Source organism: Neohortaea acidophila, assembly GCF_010093505.1.
Source record: "Neohortaea acidophila strain CBS 113389 unplaced genomic scaffold BDY17scaffold_8, whole genome shotgun sequence".
NCBI lineage: Eukaryota > Fungi > Ascomycota > Dothideomycetes > Mycosphaerellales > Teratosphaeriaceae > Neohortaea > Neohortaea acidophila.
The window spans coordinates 1081528-1098527 of NW_022985517.1; the positions used below are offsets into that span (position 1 = coordinate 1081528).

Consider the following 17000-nt stretch of genomic DNA (forward strand, 5'->3'; position numbering starts at 1 on the left):
TACAATAAAGAATCGCCCATTGACAAGCCCACCACCCTGCTGACGGTGTTCCCCAAGATCACTTTTACACTCCCGCCTTCTCCGGCGCCACGTTCAAATTCCAATCAATCGGCCCCTCCTCCCCATACCTCTCCCTCAACCACTCATTCGCCTTCTTGAAATGCCCGCAATCCAAGAAACCCCGCATAGCCGACAGCGGACTAGGATGCACAGACTTGAGCACGAGATGCCTCGCCCCGGAAATCGCCTTACATCGCTGCTGCGCTGGATTTCCCCAAGCGAGAAACACGACTCCCGCCTTGCGCCTCGCAACGACGGTGTCGATGACTTTCTGCGTGAAGCGCTCCCACCCTTTGCCCGCGTGGCTGTTGGCTTCGTGCGCGCGGACCGTCAGGCAGGTGTTGAGGAGGAGGACGCCGCGGTCTGCCCAGGGGGTGAGCAGGCCGCCTTTGTTAGGTGGGGGTTCGAAGGTTGGATAGTCTTTTTTCAGCGCGATGTAGATGTTTTTGAGACTTGGAGGGGCGGGGGTGGGCGGGCGGACGGAGAAGCAGAGGCCGTGGGCTTGGTTGATGTTGTGGTAGGGGTCTTGGCCTATGATGACGGCTTTGACGGTGTGGAGGGGGGTGTGGCGGGACCTGTTGAGGTGTTGTTAGGGGTCTTGTCCGAAGGGCTTTTGGGGGTCAAGGGGAAGAGAGCGGCATACCAACTATACACGTCTTCACTGGGCGGGAAGATTTTCTTGCCCGTCTCAGCTTCCTTTTTGAGGAATCTCTTCAAATCTAGGAATTCTCTGCTCGTGACTTCGTCTTTCAGCACAGCCAGCCAGGACTCATCGAGCGTATTGATCTCGAGCTTGAGCAGTTCCTGCTGTTCGGGGGAGAGCTTGGCCAGCCACGCCGTCTTGTCGAACTTCGGGGTGGCAGTAATCTCGGCGACTGGGAAAGCGGTGGTGGGCGATGAAGCGGGTTGAGATGAACTCGGTGCTGAGCTGGTGATGGTGGCTTTAGTCGCGCTCGCTGCTGGGCTGGAGACAGTCGGCTTGGGTTGGCCGAAGAAAGCGGTGATTGAGGCATTTTGCTTCGGCTTCTTGGCCGCTTCGAGGGCGATGTCGGCCGCTTTACGTTTGAGAGACATGGTGGGTGATGGCGGAAGATGCGAAGGTCTTGTTGGAATGCGGTGTTCTCGATAGCCTACACTTTCACTTTCGAGGGGATGCCCGCGACGCGATTGGGAAGCATGACGCGTGCATGACTAAGCGCTGACCTGAAGAAGGACGACGAAGCCTTGAGGTGAAAACCTGACATCAATGCACCGGTCTGAATGCACCGCATGGGACGAAGAACAGCGCAGGAACGAGATATGGATTGTGAATGAATTGCAAAGACTGAAGCAGCTCACGTGATAAGAGTTCTGCAAGGCTGCGCCGAGCTTTGGCATCATCATCGATTGGCGCGCTGTGGCTGAGTCCAACCACCCCACGCTGAGGAATCAAGCGGGCCGCATTCGTGGCGTCACACCTCCCCCTCCATCCTCCTCTCTTCCTACTTCACTCTTCACTCCCACCGTCAACCTTACTCTAACCTACACTCTCTCCACTGCACTCACAGCATCCGCCACAATATGTCGGAAAAGCACATCCCAGCGGAGCCTCCTCCGTCCTACGTCCAGGCGACAGGCAGCTCATCCTCCTCCCGCCCACCCGCCAACTCCTCCTCCTCATCCTCCTATCTGCATGTCCCCCGCAAAGGCAGCTCAAGCGGCATCTCCCCCGAAGCCAGACGCTCAATGGAAGACGAGCAACGCTCCCTGCCTCCAGGCTGGGTGCGAACATTCGACCCGCACTCCAAACACCACTTCTACGTCGACACGACCAAAGAGCCGCCGCGCAGCATCTGGATCCACCCCTACGACGACGAAAAGTACCTCTCCACCCTCACCACCGAGGAGCGCGAGCGCGTCGAGCACGAGAGTCTCAATCGTGGCCATCCGCCTAGCAAACACGACATCATCGCCGCCCACAGCGATGACGAGGCCCACTCGCCCCCGCACTCTCCTTCCGGCGGCATCCCTGACGAACTGCCCCCCCGCTCCGACGGCAAAGGCCGCTCGTTCGGCCGCAAGTTCAAGGATAAGGTCACCGGCTCCACGCACGAGGAGCGCGAGAAGGAGCGTGCGCAGCGCGCCGAAAGGGAGCGGCAGGCGTATGAATACCACAATCGCATCCGCCAGGCTATGGCTGTGGCGGAGCAGACCGGCCAACCCCAGCTTCTCGGCAAGGATCAAGATGGGAAGGATGTCTATGTTGAGCCTCCTAACTATCGCGGAGGATACGGAGGTGGGGGGTATGGGTACAATCCTTATCGTGGCGGGGTGTACACCACGCCAAATGCGAGGTACATCCGTCCGCCAGACCCGTATGCTCGTCCCTACGGATACGGGTACGGTGGGGGGTATGGTTTGCCGCTAGGGCTGGGGCTTGGTGGTGGATTGCTGCTGGGTGGTGCGTTGGGCGGCTTTGGTGGCTTTGGCTTTATTTGAGATCACAACGGTGGACGGGGAGCGACGACGTGTTTTCCATACTTCAGACATACGATACCAAGGCATGAATCGAATCAACATCATTCTGAGTTGTTCACTTTTCGTGAGATCGAGAACGAGTGGCGAATCTATATGGACTATTCAATCAACAATGCCAATCACTTCAGGCTGGCCTCGACAATCGAGAAGCCCGACTCATACCCCGACGGATAGATGGCATCCAACTCCCATCCCGCAGCCCCAAGCACTTCCTCAAAGTTCTGCTTTGTGCGTTCCTTGCCACCAATACAAAGCATGCCCAAGTCCATGAACGCCGCCATTCCCCCGAGCGGTCCTTCAGGCATGACGACATCCGCAATCAGCACCTTCGAGTCCTTCGCCGCCGCGTCAGCGAGATGCTTTAGGATCTTGACGACCATGGTGTCACTCCAATCATGGCAGATGGCTCGCAGGTGGTATGCTTTTGCTCCCTTGACGGGCTGCGGGAGGAAGAAGTCATGCGCTTGGAGGCGCACTCCCTTCTGCAGCCCTTCGTTCTTCTTCGCCAGCTCAATCACCTGCTCGCGATCTTGCACCACACACTGCTCCGGTTTAATATCCGGATGCGCCTCGAGAATCTTCGCGACCGTCGTGCCATCCGCCCCGCCCACATCGACAATCACCGTCCTCCCCTCCTCGCCAACCAACTTCCCAAAATCATAGAAGCCAGTATACGGCCTGAACCGCGTCGCCATGACCATCAACTTCTGAAAGGCGCGCAGGTGCTCCGGGTCCTGCTCGAGGATTTCAAACACCGTCTTGCCCTCCTGCCGCGCATGCCAGGTGCGCGGATTATGCGTCGTCGCTAGCTCGCCGTCGGGCTCGCGCGCCCCGCGCTGCTGGAAGTACTCCGCGAATCCCGTTTGCACCATCGCTTCGTCGAACATGTAGTTGTACAGCGAGGCGACGTCGCCTTCGTCCCGGGCGTACACGGCGGACATGGGCGTGTGGGAGTAGGTGCCGTCGGGGTGGAGAGTGATGATGCCGCCTTGCACGACGGGGCGGAAGAGGCGTTTGAGAAGCGAGGCCTGGGCGCCTGTTTTGCTTTCTAGGTCTGCGAGCGTGATAGGGTCTGTTGGGGGGATGGCCTGGATGGCGCCGAGGGAGAGCAGGGCGCGGAAGGCGGAGCTTTCCATTATTGAGCGCAGGACAGTGGTCATGTAGTCCCGAGGTGTTTGCACGGCGGCGATGAGTTCGCGGGCTTTCGTTACGATTTCCCGCTCCAGGTTGGTTTGTTTCGCGGCCGGGTCGTAGCTTTTGCTTAGTTCGAGGATCTGCGTGGCTAAGGCTGTGAGGTCTTTGGTTGGGGGCTGGGAGGTGGCCATGTCGGTGGAGGGATTGGAGGAAGGAAGAAGTGAGATTATTGGAAAGTATGTCAGATACCTTTCTGCCTGTTGAAGTGAGGTGGAAGCACTTTTTCCGTTGCCTGCGCATCGCGACGGCTTTATATACACCATCGAGCTGAAGTGTGGGTCGGCGGATACTCCGCGGACGCTCCGATGGCACGCGCCGATACGCCGACTCCCGTGGAGCGGCCGTGGAGTGGAGCGCGGACAATTAGAAATGAGGTTCGGAATGACATCGGAAACATCGTGTGCTGGATGGAATTGCTTCCGCGTCCCGAGGAAGTCAAGAGTGACTGAGAAAACCGTCGGGATTGTTGATATTGGGGAAGGCGTCATACCCGCACCGGGCTGGAGATTCGCATTCGTTTGAAGACAGTCTAAACAAAGTGAGCAGCCCGTTAGATGTGTTCTGCACACAGAGATGCCTGCATTACTGAATCTGGCCATTCATAGATCCTCACTGTGATGCGTTAGTAGATCAAAGGTAGCAAGCCGATTCAAGGCATCCTCACACTTTATACACCTCATACGCCGCCGTCTCATACGGATGTGCCCTGTAGAACATCAGCAAGCGTCAAGCCTATCAAAAGAGAAAGAGAGGCAACGACTTCTTCAAAGCAGCAACAGCCTCCCTTGCAACCTCCCTCCCCACACAGATAATCTCACACCTCACCTCGCCCACCTCCTCCACCTTGCCCGGTTGGCCAATATGCGGCTTCGCCGAGTCGCCGGGGAGGAACTGCCCGATGCCGGGCGTGGTGAAGGCGCATTTCGTATAGTTGCCTGGGCCCGGGTAGTGGCCTGCTCCCGTGGCGAAGATGGCTTCTTTGATGGGGGGAAGGTCGAGGGGTGGGGCGAAGAAGACGAGCTTGTAGCGGTCGGTGGGGGCTGATGCCATTTTCGTGAGGGTGCTCTGGTTGCGGATGACGAGGGTGGGGGAGAATCTGATGGCTCGTGATGAATGGATACGGATGGAGAGCATTGAAGTGTTAACTGATGGGAAGTGGGATGGTCGGGGGGCGTGTGAAGCCAATTCTTGCCCCTCGCATGTCGTTCAAGACGTCCATGGTATTCCACATGAGTTACATCCAATCTACTAACAGCGAACAACACGGACGTAACATGCTTCACGATAATTGTTCTGTTCTCCGGGATCACGTGAATGAAGAGAGTCAACCCTGAATGTACCTGACCTGACAAGGCTGTTGCGCCAGGGTACAGAAGCAATGCAACGTCATGGTTAACTGTTCCAATGTACGTCAGAGCATTCGTCCATCATCCATCAGCCAAGCCAAATCCTCGCTACAATGCGACAAAGGCCAACACCACAATAGTGGGGGAGAGAGTCAGGGAGTGGGAAGCAATGAGCGCGTCACGAAACGTGAGGCGTCATTTAGCGAAGGGAAAACCGGATTGCTGTGGCGCATGCCCGCCTTTTGGAACTCTCCCATCCACAAAACACTCCCTCCACAGCCAACCAGCAGGCGGATGGGATGTGGCGCCGCTCTCTCCAAGGACACATGCCTGCTCGCTTTTCTCACATGTTGCTTCCCCATTCGGACGTTTTGTGGGCGGGCAGTGAGGCAGGCACGAGCAGGCACAGGTAGGCATGCGCTCATCGGCGCGTCATTGCTCTCGTCTCATGACTGGGAAGTCGCGTTGCTACCACGTAACCCGTGCTTCCCTCTGCTTATAAGAATCTCTCTTCCTCTTAGAACTCTTCCTTTCCCTTCACCCGACTCTCATCAAACCACATACCAACTCCATCAACCAAACAACCACCAAACAACCACAGCAATCATGACTGATACCGGACGCAAGGGTGTTGGCGACAGTACGTTGCCTTCCCTCCTCTCACCTCACTGCCACTTCACTTGATGCTGACCATCTACTGCAGAGGTGGGCGATAAGATGACCCCCGACAGCCAAAAGTCCACCCTGGACAAGGCAAAGGACACCGTCACCGGCGCCGGAGACAAAGCCCAGCGGTTTGCCTCACCACCCTCTCTCCCCATCTGCTTCACCCACTGACACTGCATCCCAGCGACGTCATCCCTGACAGCCAAAAGTCGACCAGCCAGTCGATGCAGGACAAGGCATCGCGCGAGAAGGACTCTTCTCACGGCAGCAGCGGCGGCCACGAGTCGGTGCTCGACAAGGCCAAGGATGCCGTGGGCATGAACAAGAACCACTAGCTGTCGCCATGGCGCATCTGCCCATCGTCTCACTCACGTGATTCACCACGGCGAGATGATGGGGCCAATGGTTCGGTAACGATGACTATGATATCAAACGGTCTCATCAACCTCAATTCAAGCTCGTAGGAGCACGTCACCTGCATTGCACTGTTTATTTCTCTTGTCATTGAATTTGTTGACCATGAGTCATGCCGGGCTGTCGAGTGTTACTTGCAGCAATCACCACTGCAAACCATTGCGAATCTTCATGTACATCCATCGGCACCACATCCGGTGTTAACTTCAATGATCCAGGGTCCAGATGTAACTGGTACATTTCAAGCGTGTGGAAAGACCAAACCCCAGATCCGAAGTCGGAGTCGTCACTCATCCTTCTGCGGGGTGATGATCGATTACCTAGGATAAATCAACATCACAACGAGAGTGGCGACATTGCCCATTCCATTCTCAACTACCATTTAACCATCACATCTATCAATCGTCTCAATACACATTTCACTCCATTCTACTCCACTGTTCCCCCACCGCCCACCATGGCCCCCCAAGCAATCGAAACGCGCACCCGCCCCGTCGACCAACTGACGGGCGAAGAACGACACAAACAACTCAAGTCCTCCATCGGCGACCGCCCGCTCGACCGCTTCGTCTACGGCGCGCACCCCATCAGCGGCAACCAAGTCGATCCCGTCAAGCAGATCCGCATGCCCACCTTCTCCGAGCTGCTGGACGAGCGGAATTTCCGCAAGATGCATATGGCTGCTTGCCTAAGGTGGTTGGGCGTGAATGTGAGTGTCTATCCCGGCATCCATCTGATGTGTTGTACCGTGCTGATGGTGAGCGTAGGGCTACAACAATGAAGGCGCTGGCGGGCATGTGACTGTTCGCGACCCCATCAAACCGCACCTCTTCTGGATCAATCCCTTCGCGCGCTCCTTCTCCCACATGAAGCCCGAGGACCTATGTCTCGTGGACGAGGATGGAATCGTGCAGCCCGAGGGCAACATGCACGCCATCAACCCCGCCGGCTTCGCCATCCACGCCGCCGTCCACAAGGCTAGACCGGATGTCATCTCCGCCGTGCATTGCCATTCCATCCCTACCAAAGCCTTTTCCGCGCTCGGGGCGAGACTTGAGCCGATTAACCAGGATGCCTGTCGGTACGTCGTCCCTCCCCCTTCAGCATGGTAGGAATCCAATCCAACTAACAGCCCCAAGCTTCTACGAAGACCACGCCATCTACGACAACTTCGGCGGCATCGTGCTCGCGCACGAAGAAGGGCGCAAAATCGCCTCCGCCCTGGGGCGCAACAAAGCCGTCATCCTGCAGAACCACGGCATCCTGACTGTCGGCAAAACCGTCGACGCCGCCACGTACCTCTTTGGCGCCATGGATCGCTGCATCGAGGCGCAGCTGCAGGCTGATGCCGCTGCTGCGGGTCGCGGGACGAAGACGATTAAGATTTCGCATGAGGAGGCGGTGTATACGCGGAGGGTGTATACGGATGAGATGGAGTATGTTATGTTCCAGTCTTGGTGAGTCGTCGCTTCTGGTTCAGTTTGTGGAATGTTGGGGATATTTGCTGACGTCTTCAAAGCTTCGAGGACATGGTGAAGGCTTCGCATGGCGAGCTGTCCATGTTGACGGGAGGGGAGAGAAATGGGTTCGACAAGTTCCCAAGGGATTGGTGATGTGGTCTTTACCCCCCGCAAACTACGTAAAAAAGTCGCCCAACATCGCTATTCAAACTGCTCCATCTTCAAACTCGCACCCACCCTGAGGAAATGCGCGCATCAATTCGCGCCCGTGGATGCTCCCGCGCCATCGGGATTAGCTGCACCTGCCCCTGCCGCCGCGTTGCGATTCGCTCCGTTCCCAGTAGCCTCCGACACGCTGTGCGCATGTGCTCCACTAGGCGAGCCACCGCTCGCAGCGACCGCTCCCGCGTCACCGTTCGGATTGTCGAGCGTCTGGGATTCGGTCTGCGAGGTATCCGCGTTGTCGCCCGCGTTGGCCGGTGCAGGCTGCGCATTGGCAGCGGTTGCAGCCGTTTGCCCGGACGACTCGGCCGGCGGGCTACCATTCTCGCTGCTAGCGCCACTTGCTGTCGCCTGGCCTACGGCCATTGTGACGGTCATGTTCGTTTCCATGGGGCCAGTAAGCGGCGTATCCGTTTCTTGACCCATAGTAAGGCTGTCTGCCTGATCGCCGTTCGCATCCGTGGCCGACGCCTCCGCTAGAGACTCCGACTCGGACACAGGCCCAAGAGGCGTATCCATAGTCTTGGACTGGGCGTCCGAGTTCGCCACGGACTCGGCGTCCGTGGCGTTGGGGTTGGTGATTCCTGCTGCCGCACTTGAGCTCGAGTCCGAGGGGTTGGCGCCGGTGTCGCCGGCTGAGCCTGTGCCGGACGCAGCTGATGACGCTGTCTTTCCATGGTCGCTGCAGGCGGAGGAGTTGCTTTCGTCTTGCGCTGCGCCAGGGCTGGTGACTTCGTCGGTCGCTTGATTCGCTTGGGTTGTCCCTTCCGATGCTCCGGAGCCAGCGGCTTCGCTTTCGTCCCCGGGCTCGGCGGTGCCGGGTGTGAGCCCTGCGGCTGAGATGGGTTCGGCGACGCAGTTGACTAGCGTGGGTTGCGGCGTAGGGGTCGAGGCCGACGTTGGCGTGACGGCGGTGGTGCGGGCGGGGAGTATATCAGGGATAGGCGCGGCGGAGATAAAAGTGCCTGCAAGAGCGAGCAAGATGGAGTAGGAAGTAAGCTTCATGGCGAAGGGATTGCCAGGTAAACGAGTGTGTGAAATGGGGGCAATGTGAACGAGAGAAACTGCACCGAAGAAGAAAGAACAGGAGCCCCCCTAGGCAGACCTACGTAGGTATAAGAATACACTTTTCAAACCGTTGCGAGCGCAATGTGCCGATCGAACTAGCTGCAACAATCCTGATCCAAAGCCACGCACGTTGGATGTGCAATCACAGCAAGGGTGCGGTGCTTGTCTTGAAGCAATGGCTTTCCGCGGAGCAACCAAACGTGGGGAGAACGCGATTGGTTTAGGCGGAGTATTTAGATCAGGATCGACAGCGCTATCGGAATTTTGCTCGAATCTTTAATCGTTTCTTCCCCTTCCGAATGCATTAGAGATGACGGGATGGCCAGTTTCCGTGGCGAGCATGCATGGGAATACGGAAAGGGGAAAGGCTGCGTCGGGGTAAAACGGTATTTGAATCAACGTTTTTGAAACACGCAACTACTCCTGCTCTACTCTGCTCGATCCTCGGATATCCAGGCTGCCACACCAAGCGCATAGACATGACACGCCCACGCCCAGCTCGATCAATCAATCACCAATGACTTCCCACATCCTCAGACTTGACCATTGACGGCATTACCCTGCTGCTGCTGCTGCGGAGTCGGTGGCGGCTGCCCAATTCCATTGACAGGCGTTTGTGACTGGCCCCCATAACTCCCCGGCGTCGCCACCCTCTCCAACCCAGCCTGCTGGCCCCCAAGCGGCGGAGGCTGAAACTGCTGCTGCGCCCTCGGCACAGGCGAAGGCTGCAACGGCGGCTGGTAATTCGCGGGTTTCAAGGGCGAGGCGGTGCGGTTGTAGGGGCTGCCCTGTTGGCCTTGGGAGTTGGATTGATATGCTACCGCGTTGTGCGCGGCGGAGTAGGAGCGTTGCTGGAATTGGGCGAGGGGTTGGGAGGAGGTGGAGGTGGGGTAGCTGGGTCGTGATTGTTGTTGTTGTTGTTGATGCTGAGGAATGCCGGGTGTGGTGGCTGACGGATACTGGGCGCCGTATTTGCCGTACATGGATGGTGTTTGCGCGAGTTGACGACCGCCGTAGTACATTTTGCCGCCGTTGGGCTGGTTGTAGCCGGACTGTTGCGCGGTGTACGTGTTCGACTGGCTGTATGCTGGCTTTGGGGCGGATGCGGTCGGGGTGCCGTACGATTGCTGGTTGCTGAGTGATCGGTTGTATTGCGGCTGAGACATGGGAGTCCTGCCATACTGCACCGACTGCCCATAACGAGTATTGGCTGCTTGCCCGATTGCAGGCGTGCGCTGGTTTGTACTGCTGTAGTGCTGGTTGGCGGAACCCGGTCGGGTGAGGGCGGCGATGCCGTGAGCGGTGGCCGCTGCGGTGTACTTGGCCAGCCGCGCCACTTGGTCTTCTTCCAAGGTCCCTTGCACATTCCTCCCTTCTAGAGTGACCAGTTGGCGTACTCCGAGGTCGTCTAACTGATCCCCGTTCAACTTGGCCACCGCGTATGGAGGCAGCTTCAAGATAAGATATGCAAGCTCGCGACGAAGGGCGTGATATGTCGAAATCTCCTCGTCGCTTGGAGAGTCGGGACGACCGATGCGCAACGCAAGAGATGTGGCAGGACTGACGGGAGTTCGAGTTGTCGAGGATGAAGGCTGCAGCGAAGCATTGCGGAGACGTTGGTGCGAAGCCAGGGTTTCGAGGAGCTCAGAAATGTGGTCCAGGACTTGATCGACGTCAGCCTTGTCGCGAGCCGAGTCGGCCTCGGGCAGTTCCTCGTCGAATCCGTCGTATTGTTCCACGACTGCGGCGAAGTCGTCGTCCTGCTCCTCTGGCAGTGGTTGTGGCGGAGCGATGACAAGCCCATCCGCAAGTGCCGGATCCAAAGCGAACGTTTCTTGATATTTCTTCTGACCAATTTTGTGCCACCACACCATGCTCTTGACCTCCTCCGGCACGAGCGCTTTGCTGTTGTCACACGATGGGGCGAAGCTTGAATAAGCCTTCCAAAACAAGGCCTCTTCTTCTTTAGCCAATGCGTCCTCTTGGGCCGCTTTGCTGGGAGGCGGCGCTGAGCCTTGCCCGCTACTCAATGCTCGATCCCGCTGTTTGCGCTTCTCTCGCGGCGACGTCACCTCGTCTTTGGAGTCAGGGCCTCCGTAATCCAGCCATTCGCCGACCGCCAGACTTTGCACAGTATATCCGCCCTTCTTATTCCTCGCGGACAGCGGATTCTGAAACTCCCACTTCACCACCTCATCGCGAGCAGCCGAGCGCCGATGCGCCTTTGGAGGGTTGAGGGCAGGGAGGCTGTAAGGAGGTGGGAAAGCTTCCTCGAACGTCGGACCCTTCTTGCCAATGTTGGCTGGCACAGACATGATCTGCGTGGCTGAAATGCCGGCGGGCAGGCTCATTTCCTCCACGGGCAACTCGATTTTGATTGAAGTGTCCGCCTTGCCCGGCGGTGCGGTCTGCATGGAGGAGAAGAGTTGTTTCGGGGTCGGTGCATTGCCGAAAAGCGTGAGAACCGAGCCGTACCTCGCCGCAGCTCCAGCCGCAGTATTGTTACTAGGCGGATGACCATTAGGCGCATTTCCGTTCTCCTTCTTGGGCTGCGAATCACGCTCTTCGTGCATCGCATTGTATCGAGTCTCCTGTTCGACAACATTCTTGACGAACTGCTCGAAGGCTTGCGCGCGTTGGATCTGCTTCAGATCATCGACGAGAAGACTTCCACTCTTGTCGTCGCGCTCTTTCGCCCTCGACCGGATGACTGAAGTCAGATTGGCGGCAACGTGTTCCGCATCGGATCGTAGCGCTTGCAGCGATGTGTAGGAGCCACTCGATAGTTTGGAGGCGATGGTGTTGTTGCTGTCGGGATCGGAGAGGCGTGCTTTCTTCGGGGATCGCTCGCTTGTCGCGCTGCTGCTATCGAGAGCATGATTGAGGAAGGAGGGGGACGTATCACGCCTGTGCATCGTCAGCTATGGTGCGCAGGAGACATTGGGATAAGTGGTCACACACGGTGTCAAGATGTCGAGGATATCTTTCTGAGCATTCACGCTTCGAGAGGCGCGCGAGTCGAGGGTGGCAGATGCACGTGCATCTTCGTCGCGTTTGCGCTTCTTGTCTGCGGGGTTTGGCGACGTCTTGTCCCCCATGGCGACGTCGGGCGGCGTGCGGGTGCCATTCGCGGAGGCCATGTCGTCCGCGCTGCGACTCCCGAACTCTTTTTTTCGAGCGCAGAACGCGACCCTGCGCGCCCGCTGGCTGCTCGGGAAAGTCCCACGTCAAGCCCGCGAAAAAGGCAGACACTGTTGAGCAAAACCCAGCCAAAAAAACTGCACGCGCGTTTGAGGAGACTGCCGTGCAGAAAACAGAGAGGCAGAGACGGGGGAAGATGGGGAGGAGGAGGCGTGAGGAGAGGGATGGCGTTCGCGGACAACTCCACTCCCTCCCATCCATCGCCTCCAGCCCGTCCACCGCGAATTGTCCTCGGCCAAAAGTCTTGGCCGCAACAATTTTTGTCATCACCAACCAATACATTCACTGGACATTTCAAGACATATGGGATAGGTATGATTGAGACGTATTACAATACCCAAGTCACATGTGGTCATCTAGCAATTCATTCTGCTCCTACCACGCCACCAACCATCCGTCTGCCATCGGGCATGACCCTCGTTGAGCATCCTTTCGAGCAAAGTGTCTGGGTAACTCAGGATGCCGTGGCAGTGATCAATCCAACCAATCTTCTGCATGTCGAGCATAAAGTGTCGTGAGGCGTGTACTCCGTTTTGTGAATCGTTGGGCTCGCTCGGAATGGTGTCGACCGCCCTGCCTGCCAGGCCTGCGTGTCGTTCTCTTGTCGGCAAGAGTCCAGCGATATTGCTCGGTGTTGACAGTCAAGCCAGATGCGTCTCAATCTCAAGCATCGTAGCCAGTCCAGTCAAGTCGCGACCCCACTCTCCCCCGTTGCATCGACCATTTCACTCTCAACCACTCCCTCTCGTTTGCCATCACCGGCACCCAGCCCGCCAGCGGCATCGGCTTCCTTCTGGCTGTAGGGCTCCTCCTTCAACAGTCTTAGACGCCGCTTGTGACGGCTGCCCTTGACGTGCCTGGTCAAGTTGGTCTCGGATTCAAACCACTTCGCACACTCCACGCAATACCATTCGCCAAAAGCGGGGAGATCTTCAGGCGCTTTGGTGTCGAAGTACTGCTGGAGATGCTTCTTGGACGCCACGTCCGCGTGGATCTGGTCGAGATCGCGAGTGTAGCGGCGAGTCTTCTTCTTCGATTTGGCTCCACGAATCGCCGGCATGATGGGCAGCGTGGTCGGGGGGTGTGTGTCCGATTTCGCTGATTCCTGCGTGCTCAGGTCGTCCAGTCAAGGCGCTCGTTCCTTCCTGAAGCGGATACACAAGGTCTGGAGACCTTCAAGTTTTCATCTCCGAGATCGCCCGGCACAAAAATTGGAGGTGTCTGCAGGTCAAAAAATTCCCAAAGCGGATGTCAAAGCTCGTGACGTGGGATGCCAAAAGTCGTGGCTGCCGCAGCCCCGGCCAGCTCATGCACGCGAAGGAGGAAGATAAGAAGCGCGAGATCGCTCATCAACATCCTCGTGGTGCTTGCTCGGATACGATTGTTGTGCAGCTTCACCTCCCCTCCTGTCCTCCTTCGCAGTACTGCAACTCCTCCCCGTCCAGCCTTGCACGCTCGTGGTCGAAGCCGACCCTCGGTAATACCGCTATCGCTATTGGCCGAGAGGACCCGGTCCAAGCTCACCACAGCTCCCGAACCTGACGTTCAACTTTGTTTCTTCTCGCCAGCTCCACCAAACATCCTCTCCCCTCCACTCCCCTCCCCTTCCCGTACGCTTCCACCCCTTCCTACGAGGCTTCATCGCCAGGTTTGCCGCTGGTCCCATCCTTCGCCTGATCCGAACGACACTCTCCAATCGGCAGCACAGCAGTCTTCGTCAAGATGCTGTCTGCACGTGCAATGGCGGCTCGGCAGCTGGTATGTGCTCTCGGTGCTCCTCGAGTACCCCCGACCCATTGCCCATCCAATCGCGGATGTCGAGGAATGTGTAGCTGACAGCTTGACAATAGCCGAACATGCTCGCCCGCCGCGGCATGGCCTCCGTGCAAGACAGCCCGCTCTCCAAAAAGGTGGAAATGACCAACTGGGAGAAGGGCCATTACATCGACTACCAGACCATGTACGAGAAGCTCGGCATCGTGCGCAAGCGCCTCAATCGCCCCCTCACCTACGCCGAGAAGATCCTCTACTCCCATCTCGACGATCCCCACAACCAGGACATTGAGCGCGGCAAGAGCTATCTCAAGCTCCGCCCGGATCGCGTGGCTTGTCAGGATGCCACGGCTCAGATGGCCATCCTGCAGTTCATGAGCGCCGGCATGCCCGCCGTCGCCACTCCCACAACCGTCCATTGCGACCATCTTATCGAGGCGCAGATTGGCGGTGAGAAGGACTTGGAGCGAGCGCAGCAGATCAACAAGGAGGTCTACGATTTCTTGAGCACCTCTTGCGCCAAGTACGACATTGGTTTCTGGAAGCCCGGATCCGGCATCATCCATCAGATTGTCTTGGAGAACTACGCTTTCCCCGGTGGTCTGATGATTGGCACCGACTCGCATACTCCCAATGCCGGTGGTCTCGGAATGGTCGCCGTCGGTGTTGGTGGCGCTGATGCTGTCGATGTCATGGCCAACCTTCCGTGGGAGGTCAAGGCGCCCAAGATCATTGGTGTCAAGCTCACGGGCAAGATGAGCGGGTGGACTGCACCAAAGGGTGGGTTGTCATGCTATCCCTCTCTAGCTACAAAGCCGCTAACGGTTGCTTAGATATCATTCTCAAGGTCGCCGGCATCCTCACCGTCAAGGGTGGAACTGGAGCGTAAGTCAGATGAGCATTCACCGTAAACCGCTCCCATACTGACGTTGTGGGACCAGCATCGTCGAATACCATGGCCCTGGCGCACAAAACATCAGCTGCACGGGTATGGGAACTATTTGCAACATGGGGTTCGTACTTTTCCTCGCCTATCGTGTTGGACGGCAGCTCACATACCTCACAGTGCCGAAATTGGTGCCACCACTTCATTGTTCACCTTCAACGAGCGCATGGCAGAGTACCTCGCCGCCACCAAACGCGCTCCGATTGGCGATTTCGCCCGTGCCTATCAACAAGAATTGAAGGAGGACGAAGGCTGCGAATACGATGAGCTCATCGAGATCGACCTCAACACCCTCGAGCCGCACATCAACGGTCCATTCACCCCGGATCTTGCCACGCCCATCAGCAAGTTCAAGGAGGCGGTCAAGACCAACAAGTGGCCGGAAGAGTTGAGAGTCGGCCTGATCGGCTCTTGCACCAACTCCTCCTACGAGGACATGAGCCGCTCTGCCTCCATTGCCCAGGACGCCCTGGACCACGGCATCAAGGCCAAGGCCATCTTCACCGTTACTCCGGGCTCCGAACAGATCAGAGCCACCATCGAGCGTATGTCGAATCTGCCGAGACGGGTTAGCAAAGACTAATGGATTGCGCAGGTGACGGTCAACTCAAGACCCTCGAGGAGATGGGCGGATTGATTCTTGCCAATGCATGCGGTGAGTGCAAGCCTTTCTTATGTTGATCGTTCCTTAAGCTGACAGACATCCAGGCCCCTGTATCGGACAATGGGATCGGTAGGTGTTCATGCGTACATGGCATGAATATTCCATTCGCTAACCTTATCATCTAGTCGCGATGTGAAGAAGGGCGAGCCAAACTCCATCATCTGCTCCTACAACCGCAACTTCACTGGCCGCAACGATGCCAACCCGGCTACTCACTGCTTCGTCACCTCCCCGGACATTGTCGTCGCCATGACACTCGCAGGAACGCTGAACTTCAACCCCCTGACCGACAAGCTAAAGGACAAGGACGGCAACGAGTTCATGCTGAAGGAGCCTACGGGTGATGGTCTTCCCGCCAATGGCTACGATCCCGGCCGTGACACTTACCAAGTCAGCCACTATTACATCATTTGACTGTGACAATGATGCTAATGCTCAAATTTAGGCCCCACCAAAGGAGCGCAGCTCTGTCGAAGTCGCCGTCGATCCCAACTCAGACCGCCTGCAGATCCTGCAGCCGTTCGAGCCTTGGGATGGAAAGGACGCGACTGACATGCCCATCCTGATCAAGACGAAGGGCAAGACCACCACTGACCATATCTCCAGTAAGTTTTGTCGGAATATAATGCACCCAGAATCTTGCTGACATTTGTTATAGTGGCTGGGCCCTGGCTCAAGTGAGCATCTCCAAACAAATCTCATGCTATCCATGTATATGCTGACGAATGACAGATACCGTGGCCACTTGGACAACATCTCCAACAACATGCTGATCGGTGCGATCAACAGCGCAAACGGCGAGGCCAACAAGATCAAGAACCAGACCACCGGTGAGACCGATGCCGTGCCCAACACCGCCCGCGACTACAAGAAGAAAGGCATCAAGTGGGTTGTCGTTGGCGACTGGAACTACGGCGAGGGCTCCTCGCGTGAACACGCTGCCCTTGAACCCCGCCATCTCGGCGGCTTGGCCATCATCACCCGCTCTTTCGCCCGTATCCACGAGACCAACTTGAAGAAGCAGGGTCTCTTGCCCTTGACCTTCTCCAACCCCGACGACTACGACAAGATCCAGCCGGACGACAAGGTCGACTTGATGTGCACGGAGCTGGCCGTTGGCAAGCCCATGACCATGAAGGTCCACCCGGCTGACGGCAGCAAGGCCTTCGACGTCAAGCTCGAGCACACTTACAACCAGGATCAGATCAAGTGGTTCGAGGCTGGCAGTGCTTTGAACAAGATGGCCAAGGATGCTGGTGCGAGGTAAGCAGTCGAAGTGGAGTTGCGGAGGATGAAGCAGAAGAATGGAGGGCGTGGGTGGGAATGTGTACATTTGCATGAGTTACTTTGATCGGCACGTATCTAGTCTGGATGAAATTAAAGGCGTTGCAACTGAATGCTTCTCGTCTCTTGCGTGCATTGATTGTACGGGCGAGCCTCATGCAATGGTAGTCAAAAGTCTTGGCATA

At 57.2% G+C, this 17000-nt stretch overlaps 10 protein-coding genes across 10 annotated transcripts; 4 read left to right on the top strand and 6 right to left on the bottom strand.

The window, feature by feature from the left end:
- Positions 1-64: 64 nt before the first annotated feature.
- BDY17DRAFT_318057 (uracil-DNA glycosylase-like protein) lies at positions 65-1134 on the bottom strand (the record flags this gene model as incomplete). Its single annotated transcript, XM_033736156.1, has 2 exons — positions 65-635; positions 704-1134. 2 exons carry the CDS (start codon positions 1132-1134, stop codon positions 65-67), a joined length of 1002 nt encoding a protein of 333 aa, XP_033588043.1.
- Positions 1135-1496: 362 nt separating this feature from the next.
- Positions 1497-2630, top strand: BDY17DRAFT_301396 (uncharacterized protein). Its single transcript, XM_033734232.1, has one exon. The coding sequence runs from the start codon at positions 1621-1623 to the stop codon at positions 2536-2538; it is 918 nt and encodes a 305-aa protein (XP_033588044.1). The 5' UTR covers positions 1497-1620; the 3' UTR covers positions 2539-2630.
- Positions 2631-2696: 66 nt separating this feature from the next.
- On the bottom strand, positions 2697-3902 carry BDY17DRAFT_326163 (catechol O-methyltransferase; the record flags this gene model as incomplete). The annotated part of the gene is made up of 1 exon (XM_033737468.1): positions 2697-3902. The coding sequence occupies one exon, from the start codon at positions 3900-3902 to the stop codon at positions 2697-2699; it is 1206 nt and encodes a 401-aa protein (XP_033588045.1).
- Positions 3903-4370: 468 nt separating this feature from the next.
- BDY17DRAFT_326164 (GTP cyclohydrolase 1 type 2/Nif3) lies at positions 4371-4821 on the bottom strand (the record flags this gene model as incomplete). Its single annotated transcript, XM_033737469.1, has 3 exons — positions 4371-4383; positions 4436-4477; positions 4532-4821. The coding sequence occupies 3 exons, from the start codon at positions 4819-4821 to the stop codon at positions 4371-4373; spliced, it is 345 nt and encodes a 114-aa protein (XP_033588046.1).
- Positions 4822-5309: 488 nt separating this feature from the next.
- On the top strand, positions 5310-6385 carry BDY17DRAFT_301407 (heat shock protein 9/12-domain-containing protein). The gene is made up of 4 exons (XM_033734234.1): positions 5310-5526; positions 5639-5757; positions 5821-5911; positions 5968-6385. Exons 1-4 carry the CDS (start codon positions 5417-5419, stop codon positions 6116-6118), a joined length of 471 nt encoding a protein of 156 aa, XP_033588047.1. The 5' UTR covers positions 5310-5416; the 3' UTR covers positions 6119-6385.
- Positions 6386-6819: 434 nt separating this feature from the next.
- BDY17DRAFT_227561 (class II aldolase/adducin N-terminal) lies at positions 6820-7613 on the top strand (the record flags this gene model as incomplete). The annotated part of the gene is made up of 3 exons (XM_033730164.1): positions 6820-6912; positions 6965-7278; positions 7337-7613. Coding segments are annotated over 3 exons (684 nt in total), but the record flags the coding sequence as incomplete, so codon positions are not given.
- Positions 7614-7828: 215 nt separating this feature from the next.
- Positions 7829-9025, bottom strand: BDY17DRAFT_189148 (uncharacterized protein). The gene has a single exon (XM_033729994.1). The coding sequence runs from the start codon at positions 8882-8884 to the stop codon at positions 7913-7915; it is 972 nt and encodes a 323-aa protein (XP_033588049.1). The 5' UTR covers positions 8885-9025; the 3' UTR covers positions 7829-7912.
- A 105-nt stretch (positions 9026-9130) lies between these two features.
- Positions 9131-12316, bottom strand: BDY17DRAFT_301412 (uncharacterized protein). Its single transcript, XM_033734235.1, has 2 exons — positions 11909-12316; positions 9131-11854 (listed from the first exon to the last, which is right to left on the bottom strand). Exons 1-2 carry the CDS (start codon positions 12085-12087, stop codon positions 9481-9483), a joined length of 2553 nt encoding a protein of 850 aa, XP_033588050.1. The 5' UTR covers positions 12088-12316; the 3' UTR covers positions 9131-9480.
- A 106-nt stretch (positions 12317-12422) lies between these two features.
- BDY17DRAFT_301413 (uncharacterized protein) lies at positions 12423-13502 on the bottom strand. The gene has a single exon (XM_033734236.1). The coding sequence runs from the start codon at positions 13206-13208 to the stop codon at positions 12834-12836; it is 375 nt and encodes a 124-aa protein (XP_033588051.1). The 5' UTR covers positions 13209-13502; the 3' UTR covers positions 12423-12833.
- On the top strand, positions 13503-16928 carry BDY17DRAFT_301416 (aconitate hydratase). Its single transcript, XM_033734237.1, has 11 exons — positions 13503-13906; positions 13999-14701; positions 14755-14806; positions 14863-14934; positions 14988-15412; positions 15463-15522; positions 15576-15600; positions 15657-15921; positions 15977-16136; positions 16190-16208; positions 16264-16928. Exons 1-11 carry the CDS (start codon positions 13871-13873, stop codon positions 16796-16798), a joined length of 2352 nt encoding a protein of 783 aa, XP_033588052.1. The 5' UTR covers positions 13503-13870; the 3' UTR covers positions 16799-16928.
- Positions 16929-17000: the final 72 nt, after the last annotated feature.

Excerpts from the sequence above, each read along its gene's own strand:
- BDY17DRAFT_301396 (XM_033734232.1), top strand. The coding sequence starts at position 1,621 with ATGTCGGAAAAGCACATCCCAGCGGAGCCTCCTCCGTCCTACGTCCAG.
- BDY17DRAFT_301407 (XM_033734234.1), top strand. The coding sequence starts at position 5,417 with ATGTGGCGCCGCTCTCTCCAAGGACACATGCCTGCTCGCTTTTCTCAC. Across the intron at positions 5,527-5,638 it reads GCAGGCACGAGCAGGCACAG|AACTCTTCCTTTCCCTTCAC; the intron begins GTAGGCATGCGC and ends TCTTCCTCTTAG. Across the intron at positions 5,912-5,967 it reads GCCGGAGACAAAGCCCAGCG|CGACGTCATCCCTGACAGCC; the intron begins GTTTGCCTCACC and ends ACTGCATCCCAG.
- BDY17DRAFT_189148 (XM_033729994.1), bottom strand. The coding sequence starts at position 8,884 with ATGAAGCTTACTTCCTACTCCATCTTGCTCGCTCTTGCAGGCACTTTT.
- BDY17DRAFT_301412 (XM_033734235.1), bottom strand. The coding sequence starts at position 12,087 with ATGGCCTCCGCGAATGGCACCCGCACGCCGCCCGACGTCGCCATGGGG. Across the intron at positions 11,855-11,908 it reads ATCCTCGACATCTTGACACC|GCGTGATACGTCCCCCTCCT; the intron begins GTGTGTGACCAC and ends GACGATGCACAG.
- BDY17DRAFT_301413 (XM_033734236.1), bottom strand. The coding sequence starts at position 13,208 with ATGCCGGCGATTCGTGGAGCCAAATCGAAGAAGAAGACTCGCCGCTAC.
- BDY17DRAFT_301416 (XM_033734237.1), top strand. The coding sequence starts at position 13,871 with ATGCTGTCTGCACGTGCAATGGCGGCTCGGCAGCTG. Across the intron at positions 14,935-14,987 it reads GGAACTATTTGCAACATGGG|TGCCGAAATTGGTGCCACCA; the intron begins GTTCGTACTTTT and ends CATACCTCACAG. Across the intron at positions 15,922-15,976 it reads CCGGCCGTGACACTTACCAA|GCCCCACCAAAGGAGCGCAG; the intron begins GTCAGCCACTAT and ends GCTCAAATTTAG.